Raw genomic sequence first — 22,937 nt, 5'->3', positions numbered from 1 at the left:
ATTCTGATCATTAGACATACACATCAATCACTAGGAACTGATAAATATCTGTACTCATTTAGGCTATGATGGGCGTAACTAGTCCAGATGTACTAACCAAATATAATATCCGGATATGAAAAGCCAAGAACTGTGTCCTACTTTGCTGTCTGTCGCTGTGATAAAACAGTGACTAAAATCAACTTAAGGAAGAAAGGGCATATTTGGCCAACATCCAGAAAAGCCAGAGCAAACCATGGAGGAACATTGCTCTCCAGCTTGTTTTCCAAAGCTCGCTAAGATTGCTGTCTTAGACAACCAGGGACCGCCTGGCCACGAGTGGCTCCACCCACAATGGGCTGGGCTGTTGGGCCCTCCCACATCAATCAATAATCAAGAAAATGGCCCACAAACATGCCTACAAACTGATAGGTCCCTGTGCCTAGTCTGTGCCAATTTAAAAGCATCCCTGTGTGGTTGCTAGAGTCAGGCAGCATACTAAAATACCTATGATGTGTGTGAAGTCCTGTCCACGCAGGTAAGTTTGTACAATTTGGTATGGTCCAGAAGAAATCTCCCAGTGAGAAGGTCAATTTAGAAAATGAAAATAAAAAGCCCTAAATAAATTCTGGCATCAATTTTAAACCCCCCAACACTGGAGCTATACCAAAACAACCACCATATTTTAAACTGTTAAATCAACAGTTTAGAAAAATAAATATTAAGTAGATACTGATAAAACAGGTAATTAAAACAGACTAAACAGACTATCAATACAACAAAAGCAAAAGATGTTTTCACTTTAAAGCTGGCAGCAAATAAACTCAACACACCTTCATTGGCATCTTTGTCCTGGGATTTGGCAGAGTCGATCCCTGATGATGATGGGACTTCAGAATCATCTGGGTTTCCTTGGGGTGATGATTTTCCTTTTTCCTGAAGACTCTGTGATTGAAAATTAGTTAAACCGCTCAAAAACTAATGCAGATTTAACTCACCCGGCCTGGGACTGGGCATTTGCGTTATCTTTATAAAACTTGAACTTCTACTTGTGGGATTTGGAATCTAAATTTGAATAGTTTCAGACTATTTCAAAGTATTTAAGTCTTAGCCGGGCGTTGGTGGTGCACGCCTTTAATCCCAGCACTCGGGAAGCAGAGGCAGGCGGATCTCTGTGAGTTCGAGACCAGCCTGGTCTGCAGAGTGAGTTCCAGGACAGCCTCCAAAACAATACAGAGAAACCCTGTCTCAAAAAACAAAAAAACAAAACAAAACAAACAAACAAACAAAAACCACAGGGAGCTTAGTGTTATGATAAAGCTCGAGGAAAACTTGGCGGATTCAATGGCAGGTGAGGTTGACCAAGGCGGAGGGGCAAACATGCCAGGCAGACAGAACTTAAGAAGTTTTCTTAGAAAGGGGAGGGAAAGGGGAAGGAAAGAGAAAAGAGGTAAAGAGACAGAGAAAGGACAGAAGAGATGAGGCAAATCCTGTCTGCCCCAGGGGAACAGCAGAAAAGAGAGTTTAAGTGGACGGGGTCTTTCTTTTAAAGAGGTCCTTTCCAACTGTCTTCAGACTATGCAATCATAGGACCCAGGGCTGACCAGGGTACTGCCTGAGTGCATTCTGCCAGGTGACAGGGGCAGGCCAGCATAATGCCTGAATCCTTATACTTAGTCCATGAAACAGTAAGACGCTCCAGGCTCACTTAAAAAGCCAACAAGACTATGTTCCCTTGGCCTTCAAACAAGTGAGAACATTGGGGGAGGGGTTGAGGGGGCTTCGAGACAGGGTTTCTCTGTAGCTTTGGCTCCTGTCCTGGACTAGCTCTTGTAGACCAGGATGGTCTCGAACTCAGAGATCCGCCTGCTCCTGCCTCTCCAGTGCTGGGATTAAAGGCGTGCGCCACCACCGCCAGGCAAGGTGCAAACATTTTCAAAGCTCAGAAACTGATTAAAATTTGAAATACAAAGTCAGAAGATGACCTTGTTATCTAAGATAACTTTTATGTCTAAGATAAAATTACACCGAGACTCCTCAAAAACAGGCACTCCAGGGGTCCAGGGGTGTAGCTCGGAGGAGGGACGCTCTGTTCAGCAAGTTGGAGGCCTTGAGGTTGGTCCCTAATTCCTGTGTACAAATGATACAAACAAAAGGCCCTACCCACAGTGACAACCTAGCGGCAAGACGAGGTTTAGGATTCAGGGAAGTCAAGACTACCCTGGCTCCACTTAGCAGGAGATCATTGGGCTATCGTCGAATTAGCACGGGGGGAGGTTAGCGCTTTTGAGAGGGGGGATGTCTTGAGAGGCGCTGAGTTCCGGGGTGCGGGTAGAAAGCGGAGTTTCTGGGGGAGGAAGAAGCTGGGGTTTCCCCCGCCCACCCTGAGCCCCGCACGCCGCTGTTTCGGGAAAATAAGACCGAGGAGCCCCGGGGCCCAGCGACTCACTTTCTTCTCCCGGGTTTTCCTCTCTTCTCTGCGCCTTTCGAACTCTTCAAAGGAGATTTTCCCTTCTAGGTAGTCGATAAGTTCCGGGCTGAACCCCGACATGTCTGCGGGGCCGAAGCGGGGGAAGCGGACCGGGTAAGCGGGAACACCCGGGCTCTACCGGGCGCCACTAAAAGAGGCGTCCGCCGCAGAAACCTCCCCGGGCGGCGCTGCGGCCGCATACTCGGGTTCCGCCGACGCTCTGGGCCCCGGGCCTCTACCTGCAGGCAGAGGGCTATCCAAAGGCACCTCAGGGGCCAGCTTCCCTTGGGCTGCCCGCTGAAGAAGACTTTAGGTCTGGGATGCAGCACGGGCCAGAGCGTTTGCTTGGGTTTCTAGCCCTAATGTCAATCGGCTTTTCTGTCCCAAACACTCAACCTTTTAAAGGGAATGAGATTACTCACATAGGATGGCTATTCTTTTGTCTATTACATATTACATACATCTCTCAAAATGATCCTTATAAACCTATGAGAGGGGGAAAATGGTTTAAGAGAAAGGTGTGGGGAGGATAAGAGAACACAAGGGATATGAAAAGGAGAAGGACAACACCTGAGGTGGAAAGGTGGGGGGGCGGTTACTGAAGTGAGGAAAGAGTGAAGGTGAGGGTCAACCATGCATATGCCACGCACACACGGGGGAGGCATGGGGGGTATTTTCAACTCCTATGCGCTCCTGTGTTTTGAGTCTTATCTTGTGTTGTAGGTATGTCTTTGTCTTGTTCTATAACCTATGAGAACATTAGCTTATGTGTCATAAACCTGACTAACCTAATAACATACACTCAAAACAGATTTGTGAATCAAGTTGAATGAAACTAAAAGAGGCTTTGGAATTTTGGGCAAAGGAGTTGAGCTCAGCCTACTCCTGACTCCAGAGACAGGCTACGGGGAGCTTACTTCTGACCATCTTTAGGATAATCCAAGTGAAGGGTGACAGGATCAGAGTTAGGACCAGCAAGATCGAGACTGCCAGAAGACAGAAAAGTATCTCAGTTAGGAGTCACTGTTTCTCTCAAGGAGAAGGATCGTCAGACATGAAAACTTACAGACGCAGATGGAGTGTGTTAATGTAATCCCCAGAAATTGCTATGAGGGTTACTCCCCTGAAGTCTTCAGGCAGTTGGGGAACTGTGTCTAAGAAGTTAGGGCTGTTGTCAAGACTAACTTGAAGAGGAAAAGAGAACAAAAGAGAAGAGGGGTGGTTCCCAGAAAGGAAACACTCAAGGCATAAGTACTTAAGCTGGTTTCTGTGCTGCTGACTGACTGGACTATGAAAACGACAAGTCAATAGATGCAGATACACATTAAAGAGAAAGGGGGGTTTCAGACAGAGGTAGAAGGAGATACGTTCTTCTTATGACAATCTTCAGGACAGAGGTCAGAATATAGCAGAATGTCTTCAAATTTAACTTGTTTTTTTCTTTTTCTACTTCCTTGTAGTGATTTGTCCGTGGATGAGTCAGAGACAGCCACATTACCTTAAGATGGAGCTGAAGTGTTACAGCAGTAATGAAAATACCAGGAAGAAACAATTGGGCCTTTCAGACTGATTTTTGAGACTCAAAATGGAAAGGTCTAAAGGAAGCAGAACATTGAATTTATGCCATGACAATTGATTTACAGAGGTCAGAGAGGTGACTCTATTCTTTTTCTTGTTAGGGGAGGACACAGAAGTTGTGATGCTCCTGAAGAGGCCATTTTTCCATGGGCCTCTCACTCTTCTGCAGAAGTTTGTGGGCCACTCTCCTGCACTTCAGCTTTGGAAATCAGACATGTCATTCTGGGACAGGGAGCATACTTATTTTTTCTTTTTTGAGTTAGGGTCTCTCTCTCTCTCTCTCTCTCTCTCTCTCTCTCTCTCTCTCTCTCTCTCTCTCTCTCTCCTCCCCTCCTCTCCCTTCCCTTCCCCTCCCTCCTATCCCTGACTGTCCTGGAACTCACTATGTAGACAAGAATGAATTTGACTAGATTCACCTGCCTCTGCCTCCTGAGTGTAGGGTTTAAAGGTGTGCAAAAACACACCTCCTAGATATCTTTTCTAATCGCTATAATATACTATTTCCCTCCAAGGCAAAAAAGTTGGATCTTTTCCCCCTAGCGATCTCATAATAAGAGAATTTCCTACATTTTGAGCTCTTCAGCTTTGGTGGAAACACATCTATTTCCAGTATAACTCTGGACCCATGTTCACATGCCTCCTTCAATAAATCAGGACTAAGAACCCAGTGAGAGTATGAGTCATGCTCCCTGCCACACCTGAGTCATTGGGTCAGTTGTCTCTGTTTAGGATCTTCATTGTCTTCCAGGATTGGGGGAAATGTAGAAGGATAGTATTTTGCAAGTAGGAGAAAAATTGCAATGCTCTTAGAAGCTCTTGACCACACTAGATCCAGAACAAGGGATAATGGCCATATCATGGAAATGAATTCCGTGTTGAAGAGGAGCAAAGTCAGGGTGGAAAGTTTGCCATGGACCTATACAGAAATGCACCAAAGGACTCTTGACAGTCTACGGCACTTGAAGTACATTTGCTTCCACTAGAGGAAACACTTCAACTCTGTGCCTCCTCAGTACTAGTTCCCTTTCCTGTGGGCTTTAGAAATGTGTGTGAAGGGGTTCTGGGTAGCAAAATGATAGAATTGAAGGAGGTTATGACTGCACTGTCTAAGGAACAAGTGTGCAAATGGTCATCTGCCAATAGTGCTACCTTTATAAAATTAAGCCCAGTATGGGACACGCAGACCCCTGGGGGAGGGATTTCTAAGCTGAAGATGCATACACCTGCCCTGACATTTACAAGCTCATAACTAGAGTGTCTCCTGCGGGTACCTGAAGACAGAGTTTCTGTGCCTCCTGGTTCCACAGCTGTTTAGCCCCAAATAAACACACAGAGGCTTATATTAATCAGAAATTGTTTGGCCAATGGCTCAGGGTTCTTATTGGTTAGCTCTCTCTTAATTATTAACCCATTTCTATTAATGTAACTATTTCCACGTGATCTCTTCTTACCGGAGAATCTTGCTCCCTCAGCAGCTACATGGCATCTCTCTGGCAGCCTCTCTCTTCATCCTCTTCCCAGAATTCACCTTGTCTGATAGCTCTGCCTATACTTCCTGCCTGTACTGGCCAATCAGTATTTTATTCATCAATCAATAAGAGAAACATATATACAGAAGTACATTCTCCCATCAGGTACCCATTAGTTTCGAGGACTCTGAAATTAATAAGCACTTGCTGGGATTAGCAGTGGTGCTGAAAAGGGGAAAATGGTCTCTAGTTCCTACTCCAGAACTGCATAGACATGAGAAGCCCCTCACCTAGCCATTTACCTGAATAAGTTGCTACACTTTAATGAGGAATAACTCACTAATAATTGCTTATATTCTTAAAAGGTGAAAAATGATCTTGTTAACTCAAGCATCTTCTGCTTTATGTTTATGTGAAGGATGGAAGGCACATTTGAACTTAACAAGTATTCATTGAACGAATGCTACACAACAAACCCTGTGCCAGCTTTTAGAGAACAACAAACGAATCCCGTAATTGTTCCTGCTCACAAACATCTCACAACCCTCCAGAGACAAGTACTTCAACTATTAACTGCAATAGAATATACTAAGCCAGACACAGAACTTGTTCTTGCACAAATATTTTATTCTTCATATGCAGCATCAACAATCCTCAAAAAGCTACAGTAAAATGTTTTGAAATACACAGACTAATGACACCAGAACAGTGCTGTGTGAATTCTGGGACAATGTCCCTTGCTTGGATCACATAAAAAACATTGCCAGGATTCATAAAAACACTGGAAAAGTAGCTATATCAGATAAAAGTATGGAATCTGGATGGCTCAGTGTGAGCTATGACAAGGACAGTGGCTTGGTTGGAGGAGTGGAGAATTCACTTTTTGCTACTGACCCTTGTTGGGTGACTCATATTTAAAGTAAAGCTAGGGTGGAGATGGGATATTTGACATGGGGCAGTTTTTTAGCTTTGAACACAGCATGAACGCATCTTGCAGAGACCTTGTAGCAACTAGAATCCTGTTTGTTTTCTACTTTAATTCCACTTGGATGTTCATCACCCTCATCCCGTAGGTGATGAGGTCCTTCAATAGCACAAGCTGAAGGTGGGACTGCATCATCTTTTTAAAAGGAAAACAAAAGACAAATCCTAAATCGGAAACCCTGTTACATATGATAAACTGTACTAAACACATCTGAATCCCTATTATGAAAAATACACTGTAGTAAAAGTAAATGTATCTTGTTTAAATAAAAATATTTCATGGTAATAGGTAATAAATATAAGAGATGACTTTAAATCAAGCCTCAAGAGAATATCTAATTTGGAAAATTATCATTTTATTTCACTTGTGGTATTTTTGTAACTCCTTCAAATACATGCACTCTTCCACTCAATAATTATGGTCATAAAGGGGGAAAATACATGAAATATGCATGTCAGTATTGTATGTTCCAAAGGTCCAACTGTTTACATGTACAAAAAAGACCTTTCGACTAATATGGAAGGGAAAACACACACGACTTCAGCCATAGTAGAATTTTCTACTGAAAAGCTTGTCTGTAGCTGTAACATGGTGACACCTAAAAAAAGCAAGAAACAGTCATAATGTAGGACAATAAGGAGCATTTGATCAGACAAAGACCCCCAAATCAATAAATGAAGGGCTTATAATCCAGACACACCAGAAGCTGTCTCTTCTACAAAGTTGAGTTCTTCCTGTGTACCTTGTCCCCTTCCCTTAGATACTCCCTCATCTATGTCACAGGGGTATTTATCTTGTTTTCTCTGAAGTTTCCTATGAGCTAGAGATTAGTAGTGAAGTAGTGATGACGTCACTTCACACTGAGCGGACATTACAATGGGAGTAACTATTCTTTGTCTTAGTGTCAAATAGTGATGATGTCGCTTCACACTGAGCAGTCCTTGTCTTAGAATCCCATACCTTAGAGCCCCCGCATGTAAAAGCATTCAAGGGAAGGCTCTTGATGTTATTGCTTGTCGTACTTTATTTTCTCATTTTAGGGCAGCATTCAAATGCATATTCCATAAGTTAAATTCTGTCTTTTTAGAATAACAATCACTTCCTGTCATATTTAAGGGAATTAATCGTGGAAGCCTTTCACAAATGCAGTAAAGAACAGTGGTTGCTAACTCACAAGAAATGCATGTACTTTTGAAAAAATAGGGAAAGATTTTAATTATGATCCCATTGCCTTTTTTAGTCAACTAAACAAGCTAGAATAATAATGTTTTGAATATAGCATACCTGCTGCTTCTAAAACCATACCTATTTGCTTGATAATAATGCAAAAAATGAAATTCAAATCTTAACTATAAATACAGTTTAAATGTTTTCCTATAAGGAAAATGCTCTTTGCTAATATTGTAACTTGCTTTTCTAATTGAGGAAGTTCAAGATCAAAGATATGCATTCTTTTCCCTCAAAAGAACTATTCTTAACTTTCCCATTTATCCCAAGTAATTAACATATTTCTTTACATACAGTTTTCCATATAACTTACCTATATGACCAGGCCTGGAAATAATACATAAGTAAGGTTCTGTGCTATTTCATTATTTTAAAAATTCCCATAAAAGTGACAATCCTATGATTGATGTACTTCTCTTTAGGAAGCTATGTTTCAACATCATTACTATCATTTAAAAACCAGACTATAAAATGCTTGAGCCATAGTGATGAGTATAATCAAAACTGAGGACTGAATTCTAAGAAATATTTTCAAAATCTCTCCTGCATGGCTGTGTTCTTGGACAGACCATGGGATGGAAGGGGCAGCATTACCTGGGCTCCGAGGCTTTCAGCCCTTGTGGGAATTGGAGAGGGAGTTTTTGTGCTCCTCATAGTCTGCAAAAGCAGAAGCGATATGTTCTGCCTGCAAAGAGAGAGGTCTGGGGTCCTCATTCATGGAGAAGGTATTTGGAAGTCTCCCAAGATCAAGTCCTCTGCCCCTAAAATAGGCCTGAAGGCTTCTGAAAAACTAGAGACAAAGAAAATGCTCAGTGTCTTTAAATGAAGCATGCAAGCACCTAAAACCCCGTGTTTATTTCCCTGCCTTTCTTCTCCTGGAACTGACTTAAACACCCACCAGAGAAGCAGGAAATTGACAATCTAGAATGGCTTTAAGCTTCTCCTGTCTCTTTCTAAGTCTTCCAGCTTTCCGGACATTTCAGCTCTCAAGACAGTACAGCATTCTTGGTGGCAAGCCAGGGAAGGCACAAACGATTAAGTCACATTCAAACAGATACTCAGTGAACCATCTCTGGCCAGCAAGGTGGGAGATGAAACCAAGCTCCATGGGGTCAGCTCCCTTTCTCCTCTGCCTGAGGGGACCCCAGTTACTGTCCTGGACCACTGTCTCTGTTTCAGATACCTTTTAGCAAACTAACAGCTGTGCAGAGTGCTAACGGCTCGATGGCTTCTGGCCTACCTTGTTGTAGCTCAATCACTTCCTTTAGAAAACCTACATTTGAAATAGACATGTCAACAATGGTGTTGATCTGGGTATGCTTTTAAAAGCATGCTTTAATGATCTTTTGAATTCTGTTTCCTAGATATCTGTAGGCTTGAAATTGACAACTGCACAGAGTCCACTTCCAGTTTCTGCAAATAAGTTTTGCAAATGCTGTTGTGGGATAATCCGTTTTATCATCACAAAGCGATTCTTTCTTGCTTTCCCTTTTTGCTGTCTCTATCTACTCCTCTCCGTTTCCCTCCTTTTCTGCTGTCCCAACCCCAGATTTGTGCATGATAGGTGAGCTTTCTGACATCAAGCTAAGTCACAATACTCTTTTCATATTGTTTGTATATTAGAATCAGTGCTCTAATGTTGGTATATGTGTAAGATCACTTACAAATATGATGTGCTGTGTATGCATAAAGTCACTTCTATTATAAATTTGTTTCTCCATATAGAAACAAATGTAACTTAGAGAAATTTTAGGATGCCAGCTACTAGGAAAGCAAAATTTAGTCCTGTCCTGATGAGAATCTTCTCAACCTTTGGTAGCCTTCTTATAATTATTGAGAAGTGCCAGCTGCATCCCTCAGCCAGTGTTCCCCAGATGTGTTCTTACCAGTTCTCTGTTTCTGGGGTTGCTCAGTGGCTTCCACGAATCTTCGTTTTTCAGAATGGCTCCATGTACATGATTGGTCAGTACCAGGGCAGCCCAGATCAGCAGGAGGGATGCTTTGGACATGGTGCTGTATAAAAGGGGAAACTGTGGTCACCAAGGCAGTCAGAGAGAAGAGAAAAAAAACAAGGATCCAGGCAGATAAAAGAGAAGAAATAGCATATTGGTTTGCCTAAGTATTATAACCATTTTTTTTGGTTTGTCTGCAAATGAGGCTCTTGAAATTTAGCGGGCTAGATTAAAACACTTCCCAATGACGGAAACACTATACTGAACTGAAGAAAGCAAGGTGACTGTACCTAGAAAGTCTAGGTATGCCGTCTGCATCTTTAAATTATGCAATCTCCAAAAAAGTGCAAAATTTAAAATGAAAAAATCTTAAGTCTAAAAATCTTGTGTCTTGAGTCAGCAGATTTTTTTTTAGTGGAAATGAAATGGCAGAGAAATAGAAAGTGCTTTGCCTAGGGATATACCTCTATGGTAGAGTAATAGCTTATCATTCACAGAGCCCTGGGTTCAATCCCTGGTTCTACAAAAAGAGAGAAAGAAAGACAGATACAAAGAGGGAAAGAGAAAATGAGGAGGAAGAGAACTGAAGGAGGAGGAGGAGGAGAATTTAAAATAGTAACAACCGATTACTTAAAGTAGCTAAACTGAGAAATATCCCCAACATACACATCTTAGACAGACATCCCACAGCAGAATAAGTAGAGATTATTTTCCATCTCAAGTTGTGACATAGAAGCTGAAACACAGACAAAGGCAATAAAGCTTACCAAGAGTTTGGCTTCACCTGGCCCTGCCTACGATCTGCCAGTGATTCCCGGGTTCTTATAACCAGTGGACAGGCTGCAAGAGGGAGCCACTGACGTGAGCAGAGGCAGTTCAAAAATAATGATTCCGTTTTCATCCATGGCACAGAGACCCTTGAGAAGCAGGTCTCCCAGCATCTTCAGGGGTAACCTATTTATCTTTTAAGTGCATCAGCTGCTTTGGGAGCCACTGGCCATATTACTTGAATTTGATAAAACACATGAGCCACTTCCACACAGCAAAGTGGCTCTCTCTTTTTTTTGTGTGTTTAGGCTGGAAATATGATGATGATTATCTCATCTAATAAGATGTACTTTGAGAAATATCAGTTTTCAAATTAACAGCATTTTTTGAACAAGAAACTCTATTGCAAAGGACAAATTTGCTCTTGTTGACCTCCTCATGGTATCTTCTTCTTAGAAATAGTGGCATGGTTTATTATAATAGCCCATTCAAGATGAAGCAACCAGATAGCATACACTTCACAGGAAAATGAAAAATGACTATACCTGCAGCATCCCCTTGCTAAATAAGAGCCATCTGAAGGAGATGGTAGGGCAGAAAAATTGGATTCGATGGCTTGTGAATTTGCTGTGATTTCAATGATTCAGAATGAAGTTCAGGACAAGCTCATTGTTCAGAAGTCTAGTGATCAGAACTGTAAATTACAGTAATGGCTGTGGCTGTCAAGGTGGTGCATGCCTGTAATCTCAGCACTTGGGAGGTAGAGATAGGATGGTCGGCCATTCACAGACAACCTAGGCCACATTTTGAATTTGAGACCAGCCTTGAATATATGAGACCCTGTCTCAAACAAACAAAAAGCCAGCTCTTGTTTCAGCTTTGCTACCTTGACTATGAACAAATTTATGACACTCATTTGTTCATTTTTTGTTCAATCAGCAGATGTCTTTTTCTTTTTTCTCATTTTTTAAAAAATTTTTAGACAAGAGCCCACTTTTTAGCCCAGGTTAGCCTCAAACAGGCAATCTTTCTGCTTCAGTGTCGCGGGTACAGTAAGTGAAACATGTACCCCAACACCTGGCTTATTATTACTGAGTCCTTACTGTGTGTGAGGCATTGCACTAAGCTTTGAGGGCAAAATGGCAAAGTCCCTTCCCTCAACCACCAAAGTGGAACAGAAGACCAACATTTACTCCACCGTTATTCTGTGCATTATTTAGCTAGTGGCAACTTTTCGTGGTGCTGTCGGGTAAATCCAGGACCCCGTACATAGTAGACAAGCACCCTACCACTGAGCTATATCCCCACATCTTAGTGGTTTAGAGACAAGGACAGTTTGTCCGTGAACTGGGGATCGTTCTGCCTCAGCTCCGGAATGGAGTCCTGGAATTGCATGCCTATACCACAATACCTAATTCATGATGACAATTTCCATTGGGAGAAAGTGTAGAATTGGGGATATGATTCATTCTCAAAGGTCAGAGAAGGCTTGTGTGAGAAAGCGACCTTCCATCTAGTAAATTGATTATGAGTTACCTAGGCAACCTCAGGAAGGCAGAGGAAGCGGCTTTCAAGCGAGCTAAGTAGTTGCTCTGGCTGGAAGAGAGCACCTTTAAGCAGCTGAAAATAAATTAGCAGGTCGGAAGAGAGACGGAGGGGGCGCCCGGGGAGGGAGATGGGGTGGGAGAAGCAGTTGGAGCCTAAAATCGCTACTGCAAGAAATGCTACAAAGTAGCCGGGCGGTGGTGGCGCACGCCTTTAATCCCAGCACTTGGGAGGCAGAGGCAGGCGGATCTTTGTGAGTTCGAGGCCGGGCTGGACCGATAGCCTCCGAAACAATACAGAGAAACCCTCTCTCGTAAAAACCAAAAAAAAAAAAAAAAAAAAAAAAAAAAAGAAATGCTACAAAGTGACTGGAGCGTTTTAGACATCTAAACAGCTTAATCAAACTGACACCAAGCACAACCACACCAGTTCGTTTCCAGTTGGATTTTCAGTGCTGGAAACAGAGCACAGAGCCCCACACAGGCACATGGTCTGCTTCTTACCCCAACCCCCACCCTTTTAAGTTTTAACTCTTATTTTGACACAGGGTCTTAATTGTGGCTCAGGTTCTGGGATCCTTCTCCTTCAGCCTGGAGAAGAACTGGAATTACAGGTGTTTGTTTCTTAAGTCTCCATTTAAAGAGCAGAAATGTATCGTTGATAACTGACACTTTTTTTTCTGAATACATCAACAGTGACTAATGGATATTTATAATTAGCTGTGGATAAAGGAGAGAGAGACAGAGAGAGAGAGAGACAGAGAGAGAGGTGTTAAACATTTGTCTCAGTTACTGTTCTTCTGTCATGAAGGAACACCATTACCAAAACAAGTTATCAAAGAAAGCATTTAATTGGGGGTGGCTTACAGTTTCAGAGGCTTAGTCCATCGTCATCATGGGGAGGAGCATGGCAGCCGGCAGGCAGGCGGGCTTGGTGCTAGAGAAGCAGCCGAGAGCTCACATCTCATCTACAAGTGGCAGCCCAAGAGAGAGAGCTGCAGTCAGCGAAAACAAGTGACACTGGGCCTACTGTGGGCTTCTGGAACCCCAAAGTTTTCAAAATAAGGCCATACCTCCTAATCTTTTCCAAAGAGTTCCACTAACTGGTGACTATAAACATTCAAGCATATGAGCCTATGGGGTAATTGCCATCTAAAGCTCCACAACGTTTGTCCCTCTTAGCGGTAACAATTCCGATTACTTGTGACCAAATGGAGTTGACCTTCACAATTTCACGGGCATCAGGGAAGCACCTGCTCTATTGTTGCCTGCCATTCATTTCATTTAAAGATTTCTAAAGGGGAGATTCAGTCACGCAACAAAAGCATGGGGACCCAGGCAATTTTAAATCTGAATATTAAAGAGCATCTTTTGCATAAAGTATGTTACATTTTTTTTTATCCCAGTGGACCAGAGTGAAAGCCAGTCCTGGAAGTTAGAGTCACAGATGCTGTAGAACCTGAGCTAAATGAGGAGACAGTGCCTATTCAACATGTTGCTGTAACAAAATATCTAATTAAAGCAACTTAAAGAAGGAAGAGTTGGTTTTGGGTCACAGTTCTAGGGTACAGCCATCATGGTGTAGGCCTTTGAGGCAGCTTCAGGATCCAGTCAGGCAGAGAGAGGTGAATGGTGTACTCAGCTCAAGTGTTCCTTTTTATTCAGTCTGGAACATCAGCCCACAGAATGATGTCACCTGCCTTCAGGGTGGGTCTTCCAACTTTGATTGGCCCAGTGTAGAAATTCCCAGATGGATTTGCCAGGAGTTCATTCCCATGGTGGTTCTAAATCCTGACAAACTGACAGTAATGGTCATCATAAGAACATCGAGTGTCAACTTCACAATGAAACATGCTATGCCCAGCATGGCTTGGCTCTAGAAACCCGAGTGAGGTGACAAGGGAATGGAGAATGGGAAGGAAAGACACAAAGATGCATTTCCAGAAAGGCTGGGGTCAGGTGGGTTGTGCTTTCTCTGGTGGAGGGCAAAGACAGCAGCCCAAACCTCAGTGTTTATTTTGGCTGAGTTAAAGAGGTATCGAGTGAAAAGGTGGGCTTATGGTAAACAGCGTAACAAGGAGGCAGGGTTAACCGATCCCTGTAGTTCTCTGGCAGGGTGCAGTTTCAGGCTACAGCCATCTGGGAGAAATGCAGTTGGTAGTTACTACATACACTGTCAACATTCATATGTGAACCAGAGGAAAGCTTGGCCAGCGCATTAAGCCTCACCTGACAAGATCACACTGAGTTACACAGGTGGGCCATAAATGTGATCATTTGTCCTTACAAAAGGCAGGGACTGGAAGATTTCAGTCATACTGAGGAAAGGAGATAGGCACACAGACATGACAAAGATTTGATGATGTTGGCCTTGAAGACCCGGGTGATGCAGCCACAAGCCACAGAATGCAAAGAGCTAACAAGCATCTGTAAGAGCAAAGGAGCTAATCATTTTCCCGAGTCTCCATCGGGCTGTGACCCTGCCCACACCTCCATTTGGGCTCCATAATACAGATTATTGACTTCTCCCTCTAGAAAGGAGGGAATATATTTCCATTGTTTTAAGTCTTTTGGATTTAATGTTTTACAGCAACCACAGACAAAGGAGACAGGGAATGGGGAGATAGCAGGGATCTTGGAGAGGGAGACCTAGGACTCATCATGGAGCTGAGCTGTTTCTATTACTCAACTTATGGCTGGTGACAGCTTTGGTTGAAAAGTTTGTTGCAAGCCTGGGCTGTGGCATGGGCAAACCTGTCCTTTTGAAACAGTTTTTTAAAAATACAAAACGCATGAGAGGTGGGTCTATATCTGGCTACTAAATTACATGAGATCTCATTCCTGAGTCAGAATTTTATAATATGCCATATATTTTAACCCACTAGTAGAGTTACTTAAGTATTTGGTGGAAAATACCATTTTAAATAGAACCCAAAATTTCCAAGTATGTATTTTATAATATAAAAAGAGTCATTTCAGGGAAGGAAAAAATATGAGGACAAGTACAGACAGGTATTTCTTTGGGTATTGTGGGGAATAATTGGGCAAATGGGTCTCTTTGTAGTGCTCATCAATTGTGAGCACTGAGACAGAACCAGTAAGCCTTTGTCCCAAGGGAAGATGTCAACCAAAACCCAAACCAGCCCTTCCCATGTGATGATGAATCCACAGCATCCTGAATGTTAAACCAAAGAGAACAAGGCACCTACCTTTGTACTCTTCTTTCAAAAGTCTTTCCAGCCTGTCTCTGAGAAAGTCCACAAGAAGTCTCTCTCACAAAGATGATGTCATCCTAATCCCACATTAATGTGTACCTAGATGCTCTTAGGGACATTCTATGTTTCTGCTAGTAGTGCCTGCTGATGTCTGCTTTAAAAATTCACATCTGTTTACTCTAGAGGAAACTTCTGATTTGTTATTAAGATTTGTGAAATTATAATATATATATATATATATATATCACTTCAACATGACACCCTCAGTCCCATGCAGGATGCAGCAAAAATGGAATTTCTTTTTTCTGTGTGACTGGTATTTTATTGTGTATATATGTGTGTGTCCATATATATGTATATATATATATATATGTGTGTGTATGTGTGTACATATATATGGGGTATAGCTATATGTGTGTGTACATATATGGTGGTACATATACATATATGTGTGAGTACATATATATGTATATATACACACATATATATTATATATAACATTCATACATACATATATATACTTTCTTTTCCCATTCACTGGTGGACACCTTGGGACTGTTTTATTCTAGTTTAAAAACAACATATGCCAGGTCTCCTTTCTCCACATCCTTGCTAGCATTTATTTTTGACCATCTTTACAAAAGCCTGTTACAGTGTAGAGTTAAAATGACCCCCAAAGCCTGTGAGGTGGACTTGGTTCCCAGTGCAGCAACATCTGAGGTGGAACTTTGGGGAACTGATTGGAGATAAAATAGGTGGCCAGGAGTGTGATCATTGTTTAATCCAGTCAGCAGATCTTAGGCAGCTGATGGGAACGTGGGGGTGGGGAGGGGTCTAGTTAAAGCGAGTGTGTCTCTAGCGCATGACTTGGAGGCCGTACCTTTCCTGGTCCCCTCTCTGCTTGCTGGCCATGGTGACATGGCCAGTGTCTAGCACGTGCCCCTGCTGCCATGATACTCCACCTCAACTCAGACCTAAGACGGTGGAGCCACGGACTGAGTCTAGCACGGCATCTCTGAAAACTGAACCAGAATAAACTTTCTCTTTTGAGTATCTGTTAGTTTATGGATATACATATATCATATTCACAAGAGATATATCTACCAATGACTGTTGTTGCAATTTCTGTGTCATTCTGTGACTGCATGCTTGAAGCATGGTGCATGCCAGCACATGTGCTGCAGAACTTTTCCCAACACCATCTTCTGAGGAAGTTTTAAGTTTTAATGAAGATCAACTTACCAAATTTCTTGTGATCTGGCCATCAGGGACAGTTTAATATATATTATATGTTATATATATATAATGTATAATATTTTTTTTACAGACAGGGTTTCTCTGTATTGTTTTGGAGGCTGTCCTGGAACTCCTTCTGTAGACCAGGCTGGCCTCGAACTCACAGAGATCTGCCTGCCTCTGCCTCCCGAGTGCTGGGATTAAAGGTATGCACCACCAACGCCCGGCTTTGACAGTTTAATGTTTTAAAATTCCTATTTTAAAAGGTATCCATTAGCATTTTAGCCAGGCTTCTTTGTATTATTATTTTAAGGTTTGCATTGAAGGACAATAATCTATAACCTCATTCAAATGTGTAACTACAAGTAGTAATCCTTGGGAATTAGTTAAGGTTAATGAAAATACCAATTCTTTATTATGTAAAACTCAAACATATGCTGGGTGGTGGTGGCACATGCCTTTAATCCCAGCACCTTGGAGGCAGAGGCAGGTGATGTCTGTGAGTTCGAGACCAGCCTGGTCTACAAGAGCTAGTTCCAGGACAGCCTCCAAAGCCTCAGAGAAACCATGTCTCAACTGCCCCCCCAAAAAACACCCACTCAAACATATACAAAACTAAAGAAAATAAAATGTAAGACCCTGTGCTTACGACTCAGCTCTAATAATTAACAGCATCACCCATTTTGTTAAAGACCTAACTAGACTTTTAGCATTGGAGTATTTTGAGTCATTATCATGATACTTTACTAAAAGTTTGACAATTAATCATTGACTAATTAAGGGATAGGGAGATGGCTCAGTGCTAAAGGCACTTGTACTAGCCTAGTGACCTACGTTAGATCCTGGATCCCCTGTGAGGTGGATTGAGACACCCAACTTCACAAAGTTGTCCTCTCACCTCTATATGTGCATCACAACACACGTACCCCCCACTCACACACAGGAAAAACGAAATAGATAAAAGACATTTGACAAACCTCTCCTAAGACACACAGTAATGAGTATACAAAGTAGTTCATATGGATGTGTGAGGTTCTTTGCTGGGGGCAATCTAGTTACAGAAGCTGTGTGATGAAGAAGACTCTAGAATTAAATTTGTCCAGATTTAAAACTGGGCTGTCTGGGGAATCTGCATAAAACTGAACTAGACTCCCTGAATACAGGTGATAATGATGGGGCTGGGAAAATATGTGAGGCTACTAGCAGTGGGTGCAAGATCTAACTCGAATGTACAAACTGACTTAGTGGAGCCCATTCTATATGGAGAGATACCTTGCTCTGCATTCTAGACACAGGAGGGGGGTGCCTTTGCCCTGCCTCAACTAGATGATGGGACAGACTTAGTAGACTTCTTAGGGGATGCCTTACCCTCCCTGAGGAACTCATGGGAGGTGGGGGGGAGAGGAGGGAGGGGAACTAGGATTGGAATGTAAAAATTAAATTAATAAAAAAAAACTGGGCTGTCATGCTGCACTGCTTCTGGTTCACTGTGGAACAGAACAGCCAAGGGTAGATGGCTGGAAGAGAAAAGCTCCTACTTCAAGCATCTATTGTGTCAGCGCACGGAGCAAGATTAGATGAACCCTCACACCAGGATTTGAGAAGCTATTTCTAGCTGCGGTCTTTAGATGAGGGCAGGCTAAATGAGCTACGTTGATTCAGCTCTTTATTGAGTGAACAAGTCTGTCTGGCCTGGTGAATCATCTACCAGGAACATAATACTAAAGCCACAGACTTGGAAGTTATCTCTAAAAAAATTATAGCAAGAGCAAAAGGAAATCTTTGGGTAGAACATTGGAAACACTTTCTTCCAATGCAGAAGAAATGATGAATATGGTGAGAAAGGAATTCAGTGGAGAATGTGAGATCAACTAATGTTATTACATGTTCCAAATCTGAAGCCAAGGGCATTTTCCTTGGATAATCAAAGGTAATCTAGTTTGGACTCTGCTACAAGCAAATTGTTTAATTTCTCTGTGCCCACTTCCTTTCTTGTAAGTGCCCCCCAATTTCCTAGCTTTCTTTTAAAAAATCAAGCATGCTGAATGTATCTGGCATGAATTCTGGTACAAAAGGAACTCAAATGACTATTCAAGGGGAAAGTACAGGAAAAAGAAACCTGAATAGATGTCACAGTAGTCTAGAGGGTTTTGTTAAAATAGCTCACACTTTTTAGTTTCCTTATGATTTACTTCCTTTCCCTCAAAATGGGGATGGTGATGAAGGGTGGCAGCTAGTGGTGTTTGGTACCAGAATTTACTCCATTACAGAATCTCATGAGAATTAATTTACTTTTCTTCTTTCTCCTCCTACTCCTCCCATCTGCTCCCTCTTCCCCTACCCCATCTCTTTCTGTCCCTCTCTGCAACAGAGTCTTACTGGGTAGCCTGGTGGCATTAAACTCTTGATGTCCTTCTCAGCTTCTGGGACTTCAGGTGTGAGATTTCAGGGCCACCCCTCCCCAATGAATTACTTTATCTGTAAAGTGCAGCACCAAGATAAAGACACTCCATTGCCTTTCTTGTATGTAAGACCCCAGGGGACTCTAGAAAACGAGATAGGCCATTTCTAGGAAGCACTGAAAGAGATATGGACTGTCTGTGATCGCCCCACATCACAGAAATCAGGCTGGGTTCCAGGTCAAACCGAACGCAGACTGGCTTTCAAGGAGGCTTGACGAACTTTAGCATCACAACAACTTCCCTAAGGCAACTGAGGTCCTGACAGTGCTGGCCTACTCAAAGAAGATGCTACATCATCTGGTCCTCAGATGTTGCTAATGGTGATGCAGGATGCAGAGAGGCAGGATCTCTGAGGCTTGTCAAAAGACGTGGGGAAAGTGGTCAAGTTTCCATATGACTTGGCTTCTGGAGCAGAGGAAACTACTGCCTGTAACTCAGTGTCACACAGATCTTAATGGTTTTCTCTAGTACAGCGTTGACTTTTTAAAATGGATCCCAGTGCCATGTGCTGATGTTCCAAAGGACTGTAGCATGGGAACACCGCTTCCTGGCATAAAACAAACAAAAATTTCTCTCTGCATATTCAGGGTCTGTGTGGCTCTCCTCACACTGCCCTCAAAGGTGAAGACAAACGAGGAGGAAACAACTTCATGGTTGTTTTTAAGTATAATAGTTTCTTACCTAGAAATCTAAATTTTGTTTTTAAGATAACCAGACCCATATCTTTCAACCCACACAAAATTCAAAATGGATCCAAGACCTTAGTTTTGGACCTGAAACACCAAAATTTCTAGAAAAAAATCATTCTACACAGAGAAATCATTTCAAGATAGCTACTGGTAAAACCTTTCTTAACAGAACTCCAAAGCACAAAACTCAGCCCCAAGTACTGACAAATGGGATTACATGAAATTATGAAGTTTATGTCTGACAGAGAAAGTATCAGCAGAGTAAACAGACAACTTACAGAATGGGAGAAGATTGTTGGCAGTTGTACTTTAAACAGAGAGCTAATATCTAGGATAAACAAATAATTGGAATAATTAAACCCCCCAAATTCAAAACTACTTATCAATAAATAGGTCAGTGAACTGAACAGAGTTCTCAAAAGAAGAAATACAAATGGCTAATAAATACTTTTAAAAGTGTTAAATGTCCTTGGCCATCAGGAAATGGCAAAGCAAAACTACTCTGTGATTCTATCTTATCCCAGTTGAAGTGGTTATCAAGGCAAAAAACCCATAACAAATGCTGGGAAAGAGCTTGGAAAAAGGAACTCTTACTGTCAGTAGGCGTGTAATATTCTAAATACACATGTGTGCGCGTGCACGCGTGCACACACACCCACACACCATTTATGTGAGCACTAAGTATGAAAGATGATATGTTAATTGGCTTGTGTGATCATTTCACAGTGAATATATGTACTAATAATGTACACCTCACAATTTTATTTTCTTTTTGTAGTGCTGGTGATTGAAGTCTGGGCCTTTAAAGCATACACAGCAAGTGTTCTACCACTGAGCCAGATCCCTAGCCCCCCAAATAGGTCTGCATATATACTTCAATAAGACTAGGAAGGGTAGGGTGGCTTGAATGAGAAGGACTCCCATAAGTTCATATATTTTAATGTTAGGTGCCCAGTTAGTAAAACTGTTTGGGGAGAGGTGGGAGGTGTGTCCTTGTTGGAGGTGGTTTATCACTGGGAGTGGGCTTTGAGTTTTCAAAAGCCCATGCTAGGCCCGGTCTCACACTGTCTCTGCCTGCTGCCAGAGTGGATCAGGATGGAAAACTCTTAGCTATTGAGCCAGCATCAAGCCTGTCTGCTTCTCAACATGATGATGATTGGCTAATCCTCTGAACTGTAGGCAAGCCTCCAGTTAAATGTTTCTTTTATAAGACTTGTCTCAGTCATGGTATCTCTTTATGGTAATACAACAGTAAGGCAAATTGGTACCAGGAGTGGGGCATTGCTGTGACAGGCCTGGCAATGCTGTTTGTTAGAGAAATAGGGAAGACTGGAACTTTGGACTAGAAAAGCAGTTGAATGCTTTCAGTGGGGCTAATAGGCTATCCTAATAGGAGCATGGAAAACAGTGGTTTTAAGAGCAATGTAAACTATGGAGGACACCCAGCTCAAGCAGTTTCAGAAGAGAGTATTAGAGACCATTCTTGTGATATTATGGATTAGAGACCATTTTTGTGACATTATGACAAAGAATGTGAAGAGCTTTGGGGTAATGTCATTGGCAGAGGAAATTTCAAGACAGCCTATTTTTGACTGTGTCACATGTCACCCTTATGCAGTTCCATATTGAAAAGGTGTATGTGGTGAGGGAGGAGAAATACAAAATACACAGCTTGAGGGGAAAAGGAACACCAGGAAATGTAATGTTGCCAAGTCTTGTGCTCAAGATGAGAAGTCTAAAGAAAGGCCTGGTGTTTAATGGAATAAAAGGGATAACTTCAGGGCACGATCCCACCCAGCTAATTCTGCAGCATATGAAAGAAAAACTTCTGAGAGATTTCCTAGGCCTGAACAACAACAGAATGTTTATGCAAATGCCATTCAAGGAGGAGGCTAGGTTCCAGCCCCAGCAAGCAGCAGAACCTGGAAGCTCCAGACATGTGGTTCTGAGTTTAGGGTCAAGCAGGATATAGGAAAGGGGTTATGCAATCTGCCTCCACAATTAAGGAAAGCCACAGAGGCCAGCTGTCTGAAAACCAAGTCTCTGCCTGGAGGCCTGAAGCTGTGAAAGTGAAGCCTGGATTGTGTTGGAGACCCCAAGATGCTGGAGATGCGACAGCTATGGGATGCCTGCCAAGGACAGCTGCAGCCAAGAATGGAACCAGCCCAAGAGAGAGAACTCTGTTACAGTCAACAAAGCTGGAAGGGAGGAGCCATTTAATAAACCCTTTAAAAGCAGACATGAAGTTAAAGGATTTGTAGTTTGCCCTGCTTGGTTTCAGTCTTGCTTTGGTTCAGCATTTCCTCGCTATGGTCTCTTGCCTCCCTTTTGGAATGGCAATGTATATTCTGTGTATTTGGAAGTATGTGGTCTGCTTTTCTATTTTGATTTTACAGGGGCTTGCAGTTGAGTCTCAGAAGAGATTCTGGACTTTTTTGAAGTCTTTGAGCTGAAAGACTTTGGGGGAATTTTGGAGTTGGACTGAATGCATTTTGCATAGTACAAGCCTATGGTGGCCAAAGAGTGAAATGTGGTGGTCTGTGCACAAGCTCATATGTTTGAATGTTTGGTCCCCAGTTAATGAAATGGCTTGGAAAGGAATAGGACACGTGGTCTTATTGCAGGAGATATGTCATTGGGGGTTACCTTTGAGGTTTTAAAAGCCCATGCTAGGCCCAGTTTCTCTCTGTCTCTGTCTCTCTTTGTCTCTCTCTCTCTCTCTGCCTATTGCTCCAGTACCATGCCTGTCTGCTTCCCAGCATGATGCTCATGGACTCTCTACAAGTACAGGCAAACCCCCAATTAAATGCTCTCTTTTGTAAGAGTTGTCTTGGTCATGGTGTCTCTTCACAGTAATAGAACAGAGACTAAGATAAGAAAGAGACCACCTCAAAGGATTAAATTTTATCCAAATGGGGGTGAATACAATCTAAGTGTTGTGCACTAGACAACATATTGGGATACAGGATAAAAAATTCATTGTAATTTTTAATCTAAAAAAACCAAGTTACTATTTGTTGTTTTGAGACAGAGTCTATATTGCTCTGACTGTCATAGAACTGGCAACACAGACCAAGCTGGCCTTGAACTTACAGAAATGGACCAACATACACCTGGTGAGTTACTAATATTTTTACATAGATGGACATTTATGTTCTTATACATTCATTGGTATCAAGGTTGGCTTAACAGTGCATGGGGGACAGTCTGGGAGAATAGTGACAGTTCTTCTGTGGAAAGAGGGCAGCAGGACTCTAATAGTTTGCTCATGTGCTTATCCACTTTAAGAATTGAAGCATGTAATGAATGTGGCATTGTAGTTTATATGGGATGGTTAAGGCATTCATGAACTATATTATTAAA

At 42.2% G+C, this 22,937-nt stretch overlaps 2 protein-coding genes across 2 annotated transcripts in view; both read right to left on the bottom strand.

Annotated features, from left to right (window-relative positions):
* Nucleotides 1-2,562, bottom strand: part of Gtf3c3 (general transcription factor IIIC subunit 3) — a 37,167-nt gene extending 34,605 nt beyond the window's left edge. The window contains exons 1-2 of the mRNA XM_040753629.1: nucleotides 2,429-2,562; nucleotides 813-924 (exon numbers count right to left, since the gene is read on the bottom strand). Coding sequence (XP_040609563.1) covers nucleotides 813-924; nucleotides 2,429-2,530 — 214 coding nt within the window. The 5' untranslated portion in view covers nucleotides 2,531-2,562. The remainder of the gene's footprint in view (nucleotides 1-812; nucleotides 925-2,428) is intronic.
* Nucleotides 2,563-6,816: 4,254 nt separating this feature from the next.
* CUNH2orf66 (chromosome unknown C2orf66 homolog) lies at nucleotides 6,817-14,420 on the bottom strand. The gene is made up of 4 exons (XM_040753621.1): nucleotides 12,840-14,420; nucleotides 9,595-9,721; nucleotides 8,303-8,498; nucleotides 6,817-7,079 (listed from the first exon to the last, which is right to left on the bottom strand). The coding sequence occupies exons 2-3, from the start codon at nucleotides 9,715-9,717 to the stop codon at nucleotides 8,319-8,321; spliced, it is 303 nt and encodes a 100-aa protein (XP_040609555.1). The 5' UTR covers nucleotides 9,718-9,721; nucleotides 12,840-14,420; the 3' UTR covers nucleotides 6,817-7,079; nucleotides 8,303-8,318.
* Nucleotides 14,421-22,937: the final 8,517 nt, after the last annotated feature.

The sequence above is a fragment of the Mesocricetus auratus genome, unplaced genomic scaffold (assembly GCF_017639785.1).
Source record: "Mesocricetus auratus isolate SY011 unplaced genomic scaffold, BCM_Maur_2.0 Super-Scaffold_100010, whole genome shotgun sequence".
NCBI lineage: Eukaryota > Metazoa > Chordata > Mammalia > Rodentia > Cricetidae > Mesocricetus > Mesocricetus auratus.
This window is presented reverse-complemented; position numbering and strand designations above follow the sequence as displayed.